At 37.1% G+C, this 11,728-nt stretch overlaps 1 protein-coding gene and 1 pseudogene across 1 annotated transcript; one reads left to right on the top strand and one right to left on the bottom strand.

The window, feature by feature from the left end:
* Window positions 1-1,184, top strand: LOC147789060 (uncharacterized). Its single transcript, XM_087118489.1, has 2 exons — window positions 1-535; window positions 706-1,184. The coding sequence occupies exons 1-2, from the start codon at window positions 1-3 to the stop codon at window positions 1,182-1,184; spliced, it is 1,014 nt and encodes a 337-aa protein (XP_086974615.1).
* Window positions 1,185-2,843: 1,659 nt separating this feature from the next.
* Window positions 2,844-4,075, bottom strand: LOC111777777 (benzyl alcohol O-benzoyltransferase pseudogene; annotated as a pseudogene).
* Between the last annotated feature and the right edge of the window lie 7,653 nt (window positions 4,076-11,728).

The raw sequence follows: 11,728 nt of genomic DNA, 5'->3' as shown, positions 1-11,728 counted from the left end.
ATGACAATAGTCAGTCAGATGCGCACCTATGGAGAGAAAATTTCAGACGAAACAATTGTTGCAAAGTTGTTGAGAAGCTTAACTCCAAAGTTTGACCATGTGGTGGCTGCCATAGAAGAAGCTAAGGATCTATCCATACTCTTCGTTGATGAACTGCTGGGCTCACTTCAGGCTCATGAGGCAAGAATCAATAGAGCATCAAAAAGGAACGAAAGAAAGGCACTACAAGTGAAGGAGACAACCAACAACGAAAACAACGAAAGAGAAACTATTCATTTAGCAGGTAGAAGTCGTGGAAGAGGAGGAGTTCGCAGCTTCCATGGTGGTCGTGATAACAGGGGTAGATGGAGAAGTGATGGACAGAGACAATTCAATGAACAAAGGAATGTCATACAATGTTACCATTGTAGAAGGTATGGGCACACAAAATCTGATTGTTGGTATAAAAATCAACGAATGAATTTTGCAGCAGAGAATGAAGAAGAAGAAGAAGAAAAGTTGTTTATGGCGTGCATGGATACTAATCCGAAAAAAGGTGACTTATGGTTTGTTGATAGCGGATGCTCGAACCATATGACAGGCACAAAATCCTTATTCAAAGAGCTTGATGAGACGCAAAAGATTAAGGTGAAGGTATGGTAAATGTCGAAACCAGTCACGGTAAGATAAAACAATTAGATAATGTTCAATTTGTACCTGATTTAGGGTACAATTTATTGAGTGTTGGGCAATTGATGACCAGAGGGCATTCTGTTCTATTTGATGACAACACTTGTGTCATTACGCATAAGAAATCAGGCCATAAAGTTCAAATTGACATGACTTCAAATAAGATGTTTCCACTTGATATTTCTAACATGGAGGATTTTGCTCTTACTGCTAGCACGAAAGATGACTCAACATTATGGCATCTCAGATATGGACATCTTCATATGAACGGCCTGAAAATACTCAGGGATAAAGGTATGGTTTTCGGATTACCAAGAATTGACTCAACTAATTTATGTGAAGGATGCATTTATGGCAAGCAGACTAGGAAGTCCTTTCCTGTTGGAAAAGCTAAAAGAGCTTCACATTATCTAGAACTAATTCATGCTAATTTATGTGGGCCAATGCAAACGAAGTCCTTGGGTGGAAGTATATACTTTTTACTATTCGTTGATGACTATAGTCGCATGAGCTGAGTTTACTTCCTACAGCATAAGTCAGAAACTTTTCAGAAGTTCCAGATTTTTAAAGCTATGGTAGAGAACCAAAGTGGCTGTCACATTAAAGTTCTTCGCACACACATTTCTTAGTTTTTTTTTTCATATTTCCTTAAGTCGTATAGAAATCCAAGTGATTCCTATATAAGTATTTCTTAAAAAATGTCTAAAATGGCTACTTACCTCTTCGTCAACATTTGGAAACTCCGTTTACGAGCTTCTAATATCCAAATTACTTCAATTTTTTTTTTTTTTTTTTTATAGAATCCTTATGGTGTTTAGTTTCCGAAGCCATAAAATCTTAACTGATCTTTCTCCTTCACCTTCTTTAACTGTAAAAGAGAAATACTCCGTTAACTTGTCTTGGGAGAGATTAGGGACTAATTTTGCTTAGGATGATTAAATTTATTGAGTGTAAAAATGGATCAAGGCTGACACCAGACTCCGTTAACGGATCTCCAGAGACTACATGGGTAGTTGTCAAGGTGAGAGCTTCTATTGAGTGTAGGGATAACTTGGTACAGACTTTGCAGGTAGAGGATTCATGAAAGTTGCCCATAGTGAATGTGGTAACGACCCTAGGCCTCAATAAGATTTGAACATGGAAAGGAACTGTACAAAACTTTGAGGCCTTTCTAGGAGTTCAGATAGCTAAACTAGGCTCGACCTTCCAAGAGCTTAGTGAAAAGTCCATAGTAACTTATTAGGTTAAAGGTTGCGATGAGAGCATACAAGAAAGTTGCTTTTCCTTTTCAGGTGATTGACACTACTGATCAAGATGGAGAGTACTCGAGAGTACTCGAGCTACATTGTCAGAGAGGATTGCTGACTTGAGGCGTCAGTTCTATCTGTTTCCTTTGGGTTGTCACTTATAATCATTTGGTATCCCACCCATATTTCCTACATAAATCTTGAATAGCGCTTGTTTAAAATTGTTTTTCGGAATTTGACTATAGTGTGGTATGTTTTTAACTTCCACAAAATTTTACTTAATTTTGTGCTTTTGTTTTTGTTTTTATTTTTATTTTTACTTTTATTTTTATGTGTTTTCACCTCATCGAATCACTAAGAACATCGTCCAGCATAGTCAATCTAATTACTGAGAACACGACCCTAACTAACATCACGTTTAGTTCGATGGTACCGTATTGGAGCGGGAAGGAAAATGGGAGTTCCTTAAACACTATACCGACTTATTGGTTTCAAAATCTTCTAATTAATAGGCATCGTGGTCCTTTGCTGTATAAATCTGCTCTCTCCTTTTATAGTACAGACAGAAATATTTGATTCTTGGTTTGAAAATAAAATAAAATAAAATAATTGGATTTTAAGTGGACAAACTATAATAATAGATTACATTGACATTCTTATAACTAAAAGGGAAAAATTATAAAACAAAACCCAAAATTATGTAACATAGTAAAACAAACCTTATTCACTTAATTGGATACGTGTTATATTAAACAGTACAATTGACAATTTAAAGACGTAACGGACATATATTAGACATTTGAAAGATACATTAGACACGAAAATATAAATAGACACAAACTTATAATTAAACTAGTCGTTTAAGCTCTTAGTTCGTCCAAAGAAATACCATCCATTAACTTTGGTGCGTAAATTCGAACCGGAGTTCTATGGACCATCGGTTCCACATTCAACTTCATCAACCACTCGTGCCACATCCATAATGGCACGAAATTTAGCCATAAACCTTTCCATGGCATGAGCTGGCAAGCACATGGTACCATAATTCCCTTTTCTCCTTTTTTGTTCATGAAAGGTATACAAAAGCTTATCGTACCAAGAATAATTCCCAACCCTCTTGTTGTAAGTCCACCAAAAATGGCCTTTTCCCATTCAAAGTCGACCTCATCAAACCCAACTCTCGTTAGGTCTGATACTATGTACGACCCAGTTGTAGTGAAATGGGATCGTCCTCCGATCACTATAAGATCTATCACAGACCTTACGTATTCCTTCGTCATCTTAGCTTAGCCTTCCTAATCAATTCTACCGCATATCTTAGTGGGTTCCTACAAAGCATTGCGGCGGTGGTGAGCTGGGCAGGAAAAACAAAAGCATTACCATAATACCCTAACGGCAAAGAGTTGATCTTGGAGCGTAGATTCATGATACAAAGAAAGCGCACTTCCTCTTCTGGACTAAGTTGAAGGGCTATGGTACGAAGGCGCCAAACATATGCTGTGATGAGCTCGAAGGTGGAACAGTGGCGAGGGTGGTTGGGTAAAGTATGACGAAGGGTGGTGATATGGAGGGGACTAAAGAAGATGAAGTGATGGGCCATGTTGTCTATTGGGATGAGAGCGCCCTTGCTGATAGCAACATGATCATATTCACGATGATGACAAGTGATTCTGGGAGAGTCCCTGGCAGATAAAAGAGCTCTTTGTCATATTGGAAAAATCGATGGAGCGAAAGCTCCACGAGCTATCTCCGCTATAGCCTTCATAAATTGAAGGCCGAACCATCGACCATTGTATGATGAAGAGGAAGACGAAGACGAAAATTGAAGAGCATTGCCAAATTGTTCCAAGGTTACATCTGCATCTGCTTCAATAAACAAGATTCCTTCGCCGGTACATTCTACAAATAGCTTTCTTCCAGGCCCTTCTCTTAATCTTCCTGCAAAAGGATAGTACAACATCAACGTCTTTGCAATTGCTTCCTTTATTATCTTTACGGGGTCTGTGCCCTCTAAACTTGGATTATGTTCATAGAAATTCAATATTGGAATATGAAATCTGAAACTTTCTTGATTATTCATGAGGTGTAGGGTTTGCTGGAGCAATCAATTCTGATTCGCATCTTCGTACTTTGAAGGTAAAATCAATAGTCGACATGGCTGCCACGGTGAGTGAGGGGATATGAATTGATATTTGAAGAGAGAATATAATTGGGAGTGTTTGGATGAAAAATGCATTATTTAAAAAGACATGAAGAAGCTAAAAGTGGAAAGGACAAAACCCATACACAACTTATACCGCACGTGACAATAAGTGACCACAAATTTGAATAATAATAATAAAAAAAAGGTAATCCCTAGTCACCGGCTATAAAACTCAAGTTTGGATTGGATTGGCTCATTCATAGAAATCAATGGCACGGAGCCCGAGAAAAGTTTGTGTTTTAGCTTCATTTTCTTTCGAGTTCGATGTTGATAATTTACGATTCATTACATCTGACTTTGTCATGCAGTCGATATAATCACATTTAGCCTCATCATAGTCGAGTTGTGTTAAGGATGCATTAGAGGAACTCCCATCTAGCCCCTGCGAGGTTTTGCTAGGGTTAAGGAAGCACCAGAGAAGATAGGATGTAGGGACTTTAGTGACACCGTTCATACTGTTACTAGGCCTATTAAACTTCTTGATTCTTCCTTGATGTGGAAGTTGACAAGGCTCTTACAGGTGTTTAAGCGGTTTAGTCCTCATCTTACATTTTTAAGGACGGTCGGGATTAACTCCTTGGGCCTATTCCAACTTTTGAAAGCACTCAAATCTAGACTTTTGATTGTTGCTCACGAACTTAGGGTGCTCGATCTACTGGAAATATATTGACTTGAGTTATTGTGAAAAGTGCACTAGCTCTAGTGTTCTAATTGTAACTTTGTTCATTCGTGCATGCTTTGTAGGGAAGATAATCATATTGATCAACTAAGGCATATAATGCATAATCTAATCATTCATGTTAGTTGAAAGGGAGATAACGTCCATCAAACACCCGGAGCGCATATCACAATATCTTATCCTCCTTTCTAGCACAATAAAAAACATTAAAATCCGCATGCATCTTAAATTCTCATCCTAGGGCATTCTCGTAATTTTTCATAACAAACATTGTACACTTTTTCAAATTTTGTCGTCGTGACATATGGCACATATGAGTTGGCAGTTTTTAAGTCGTGTTAGGTCACGGACCCAATTGTTCTCGTGCTAACACGTGGCTTGATCCTATACGTTTTCGGCTTTTGAATTTTGCTTCAATGTGTCCTCATTCCTCCACCCGATGGCTCACACGTGTCACCTACATTTCATCTTCATCATGATCTTCAAAAATCATCACTTTTTTTTTTTTTTTTTTTTTTTTTGCCTTTTCCCAACTCTTTTTGATTTTTGTATGTTTTTCTTATCATCTTTCCACGTAGTCGATTTACAAAAACTAACTCTACACGAATCTCCCAGATATGAAGAAAACCATAAAAAAAAACCATCCTGAGAGAGGTCGATGGACCATAAAGATATACTTAATATCTGACTGACATGCATAGTCGGTCCCCTAGACATTTACTCCATTATTGTGGAAGGCTCACTAGTTAACCTTCCACAACAATGTCCAAAAAGAGACATCATATTGTCCTATGAGTTACGACAAGAATGCGCCTCAATCCAGGATACTAGTTGTTCACTACCCAGGTAAAGTTAACTTACTAAATATGAGATTATGAAATTGAATTCACTCAAAGCTAAGATAAATCATCGAGTAGATCTGCACGGTGCAAAAAATGGGTGAATTTCGTCTAAACTTGGATTTGTGAGAAGTAAAACAATCATCCAACTTTGATGCCTTCCAGCAATTTAGACAACTATAGAATTAGGCTCGAACTTCCTAGAGTCTAGAAAAAAGTCCGTAGTAACTTACTATAATTTAAATGCCATAAAAGCTTACAAGAAAATTATTGAATATTTTTATACTTTTACCAAATAACCAAAATTGACTTTTATTTTTTTTATTTTTTTTAATAAATGGTTCCATGAAAGTGGACATTGTTGAGAGTTTTGGAATAAAAACAAAAGAAATATAAAAGCAAGGAAAAAAAGAAAAAAAGAAAAAAAAGAAAAAAAGAATCTAGGTACCTTTTGCGCATTTTCATGGATGGAACTCGACTTTGTTTAGGGAGGTGCGTAATTATAAATTCAAATAAATGTATGACCGTGTATAAGGGAGCTGTGCAATTAAAGAGAGAGTTGTCTCGTCACATGAGTCTCTTTGTATTTAGTGGTCTTTGCATTTATTTGAATTTATATCTCGAACTCATTTTTCGTTTGTAGATAACTTTAATAGCACTGATGTTATATTAGATTTTGAATATATTTATATTTATCTTTATTTTATTTGCTTTAGTTTTTGTCTTTTTCTTCCTGGCTCGAATTCGAGTCATAACATGGTTGATTTTATATTTTACAAAATTTTATTATACTTTTACTTTAATTTTATTATCTTTGGTCTTGTCATTTTGTTCTTCATGGTCTGAGATTCAAAAATAGGCGTTGATGTAAGTGTGATGGATTTACACATTGGTATCAAAATAGGCGTTGATGATGTTATCTCTGAGTTGAAAAGCAGAGCATTGATGATAAGCATCCCCAAAGAAAACACTCACTAATGTTGCAAATGATGTTCGTAAGATTGGAGAATTGATAGCGAGGGCAATGGAGAAAGTTGGAAGGGCTGCGTGATTATTGTTTCTGATGGGAATAATCTGAAAAATAAATTGGAAGTGGTGAAAGGAATGAAGGAAGTAATGTGATACCATTTACGCCAGTCGCTCAATTATTGGTTTGGTTGGATGAATAGCATTATGGATGATCGCACTCTTACAGCAGCAGGACAATAATTGTGCAGCACTTGTTCTAGCCTAGTGAACAAATTAGTCGTGAAAATTTTAAACTTTGCGGACAACGTTAGCGTATGCTCGAGCCTCGAGTTTGGAAGAAATGTTTTAAAAAATGAGAAAAAGTAAATACGTTGAAGACAATTGGAAAAAAAGTAATGTTATAAGCTAAAAATGATTAGGCAACAACAACGGCATTGGCAGCATATAACTCGGGTAAGAGGAAGAGACAACTAGTTATGTCCCCTATAGTACATTCTGGGGGCAATTTAGCCATGGTGTAAACATGATTTTGGTGAACAGTCATATACTCCCATATTGACACAACATGAAATAGTCAAAATCTATCTAAGATGAAAGCACGTAAAAGGAGTTTGGAATGGGCATGTGACCATAAACATTATGCCCGGACAAGTATGACCATGACACCATATGGCCCCTACACACGTCATATGTATGCTTGATATGTCGAGTTATGCTATATTATTCAATGTTCTATTATGTCACGTCACGTCACGTTATGCTATGATAAGTTATGATAAATCTATGCTATTTGTGATCCTCCATAATATTTTTATATAATGGATAATCTATTATGCATAGACCTCCCTAAACCATGCCAGGAAAGTTATGTTGTATTTTAGAATGTAGAGGAAAGTTATGTTGTATTTTAGAATGTAGAGAAATTTTGGAAGCATAATTCACAGACTTATTATGTTATAAAGAAATGAAGGTTTGTCTTGTATCATACATTGTTCCATGATTATAAGTTATGAAGACCTCATGCATATTTGTGTGTCGTGTGCATTGTGATACTTCTCTAATATGACGAGTACGGACGCAGATGCTACGACTTATGAAATTCAGCATTTATGTTCGTCATGATGTTATGCGAGTCCTTTCTCTCAATGGTGTTCGATAAGAGCCCGTTAGCGAGGTCAGACCCCATGGGTGTGCGAGCTCACCTGGTGGGTTCATGCTCGCACGTATGGGCCATATGTAATGAAGTACTGCACGTCTAACCTTCTCCAGACCGAAAAACTACGTAAGGTCATGCTATGATATGTTAAAAGAATAGATATTGCATGTGTTTATGTAATGGGGTTACTGGGTATTCGTTGAAATAGTCAATAAGTAATTATTGCCAAATAATTACAATTCCACCTAAACTTTTAATGGCCGATTATTAAACCCCCAAATTAGGTATAAAATAGTGGGGTTATTCGCCATGTTGCATGTGTTCTCTCTCTCTCTCTCGATTTTTCTCTCCATTCTTCGTTGCAAGTACACGAGGGTGTCTAGGAGTGTTGGCTGAAGGTGGGTGAGAGCGTCCTGAAGCGCTTGGCGATCCATGAGGGTCTGGGTCGTGTGGAGTGTGAGAATTCCGACGGTCGCTGAAATTCTCGCGTCCTCGGGTGACTTTGGCAATTTTTTTTTTTTTTAATTATAACAGGACGTCACATATGATATATTGAAGACATGCTCGGAATATGTTATGTGACTATTAGGATATATGATCTGTTATGTGTATGATGTGGATTGTTATGTCTGAAAGCATGAAAACATTATGAAATGATATATGTGCGTGGTGAATGATATGATATGATTGACATGCAAAACAACGAACTAGCATGAAATACAACCTCGCATATGGATGAAAGATGATATGATAAACGATATGAGAAATGATATGATTAAATGATAAATGATATGATAAACGATACGAGAAATGATATGATTAAATAATATGATATGGAGGAAGACGATAGCGAGGTTGTATTAAATGATAGTAAAAGTGAAAAAATGTTGATACCTCATGCATTATTGTGTACTCATGCATCGGGAGATACTCCTTATCCTTCACAATAGTACGGACGCGAACGCTACGAGGTAGGGAACGATCATTATATTTATCATAATGTTCCCGTGACAGTCGCTATTCCTAACGGGTGTCTAGCATTAACAGCTATCAGAGAATGTTTGTTCGACCAGAAAGACCCGGGAGTAATTGGTCCACATATGTCTGTATGAATCAACTCGAGAGGTTGTTTAGCCCAAAGTTCAGCCTTCTTTTGAAACGAGGTTCTCACATGCTTACTGAGCACGCATTCTTCACAAAATTTTCCTTTGTAGTCCATGTTGGGTAGCCTGTGCACCATATTCTTTTTCGCTAACTTTTTTAGGCTGCCATGATGTAGGTGACCAAAGCGGAGATGCCACAACGATGTCTTGTCTTCTACGTCGACTCGCAAACATTTTTCTCGTATGCTTCTTAAATTCACTTTGTACATCTGATTTTTTCCTATCCGACTCGAGCAACCAAACGCCCTTGCTTGTCCTTCAAGTGTAGCAGCCAGTCTTTTTAAGAATATCGAGTAACCTTTCTCTGTAAGTTGCCCCATACTCAATATGCTGGTCTTGAGGTCTTGTATGTAATAAACATCTTGGATTTACCCTATTAAGCCATCCTTTTGCAAGTAATGAACCATACCTCGATCTTTAACTTCCACATTTGAAGCATCTCCAAATGACATATGACCATCTTCTATCTTTTGCATCTTTTTGAATAGGTACTCATGACCACACATATGGTTGCAGAGGTACCACAGAGTGTCGTTGTTGATGTTGTCTTCATTTTGAGCCAAAACACTCTATTTTTTCTGGTGTGAGTGGAGAGACAAAACACTCTATTTTTTTTTTTCTGAAGAAACACTTTTCTATTACTTCCATGTTTTAAAGAACAATCTATTTATAAGAATTCATAAGCTCTTCTAAAACTTAAATAATAAAAATTAATTATAGCCATCAAAACGCCATTATCTCCTATAACAACTCTTGACCTTCCATCTACAAGACTTCTAGGTCTTTCACTTTTCTACTAGCTTCTGAATTTAAAACCCACTAAAGAAAATAATATTTAATGTTTATTCAACATCATCATACACAAGCCCATTTATTTGAAGTGGGTGTTTAAGTTGAAGAAGAATAGTGAAAGAAATGTCATCAAACATAAAGCAAGATTGATTCTGAGGAGGTTTTTGCGCCTGTGGTCAGACTGGACATTGTAAGATTGATTCTTTCCCTCGCAGCTCAACACGGGTGGGAGGTCCATCATTTGGACGTCAAATCAACATTTCTAAACGGTGATCTCTAAGAAGAAGTGTATGTTGCCCAACCTAAAAGGTTCCTCATCAAAGCCAAAGAACACAGAGTGTACAAGTTGTCAAAGACCCTCTACGGTTTACGACAAGCACCAAGGGCGTGAAACGTACATTGGACAAGAGCTTAAAGAGTCTAAAGTTCATAAAGTGCTCACAAGAAGAAGCTATGTATACAAGAAACAATGAGACTGAAACACTCATAGTTGACATGTACATTGGTGACCTGATCGTCACTAGTACAAGTGTGGAAGCCGTCAAAGAGTTCAAGCAACAAATGATGAAAGAATTTGAGATGATGATCTCGGATTACTCATGTACTACCTTGGTATTGAAGTGAACCAAATGAAAGATTGTATCATGTTAAAGCAATCAGACTATGTTAAGAAGTTGTTGCAGCAATTTAAGATAACAAAGTGCAACCCGACCAAGTATCCCATGGAAACAAAGTTACAACTCGGGAAAGATGCTGAAGAAAATTTGGTGAATTCCACTAAGTATAGGCATGTCATTGGAAGTCTAAGGTACTTGACTCATACTCGTCCAGATCTTTCAGATGTTGTTGGAATAATGAGTAGCTACATGGAAAATCCCACCATGATGCACCATCAAGTGGTTAAGCACATTCTTCACTATGTGAAGGGAACCACAAGCTATGGGTTGAAGTATCAAAGAGGATGAGGTCTTGAAGAACCTAATCGGTTTTACCGATAGTGATTTTCTGAAGACGTTGATGATAGAAAAAGCATCACAAGAATGACGTTTTATCTCCATGGAAATTTGATCTCTTGGCAATCTCAGAAGTAGCAAACTGTGGCACTATCTTCATGTGAGGCCGATTTCATGGGAGTACTGCAGGGTCGTGCCAAGCATTGTGGCTGAGAAATTTATTGAGCGAAGTGACTAGAAGTAAACTAAAGCCAACTCTCTACGTTGACTACAAATCTGCAATTGCAGTCATGAAGAACCCGGTATTTCACGGACGCAGTAAACATATTGACACTCACTTCCACTTCATCCGTGAGTGTGTTAAGAAGAGACAAATCGTTTTGGAGTTTGTATGCACTAGAGAGCAACATTCATATATTCTAACCAAGGCCCTAGCAAGTCTACATAGGAGATTGTGAGCTAATAAACTTGAGCTAGTTAAAAAAGTTACTAACTTATGGAGTAATCTTAGTAAAATTGTTATTAGACTTACTAGAATAAGTCACTAACTTATGAAGCAACTATAGCAGAATTGGTAGTAGTGGCTAAGGTGTGAACCAAATTTTGTTTAATCGTTTGTGTTTTGATTAGGAAGATTGTTAGTAGTGGTTCTTAACTTGCGGAGAAATTTTAGGAAGCAACGTGCTTTTTTTTTTTTCACACCAACCTAACAACAAAAGAGAATGAAAAGGCAAGTGCTTAAGATTAATTTGTTTCAAAAGCTCTCTCCCCTCCGGTTAAGAACACTACTAACAATCTTCCTAAAGAACAAAGTATGGTCCACAACCACAAAACTTGGTCTACAATTTGGAAACTACTACCAATTCTAGTTCTCTCCCCTCAAGTTAAGAACCACTACTAACAATCTTTCTAATTAAAGCACAAAGCCTTGTCCACAACCACAAAACTTGGTCTACAATTAAAGCCTTGTCCACAACCACAAAACTTTAACTACAGCCAATTCTCATATAGTTGCTTTATAAGTTAGTAACTTGTTGTACTAAGTCTACAAACAATTC

The sequence above is a fragment of the Cucurbita pepo genome, chromosome 16 (genome assembly GCF_057944985.1).
Source record: "Cucurbita pepo subsp. pepo isolate OVF chromosome 16, ASM5794498v1, whole genome shotgun sequence".
Lineage (NCBI taxonomy): Eukaryota > Viridiplantae > Streptophyta > Magnoliopsida > Cucurbitales > Cucurbitaceae > Cucurbita > Cucurbita pepo.
This window is presented reverse-complemented; position numbering and strand designations above follow the sequence as displayed.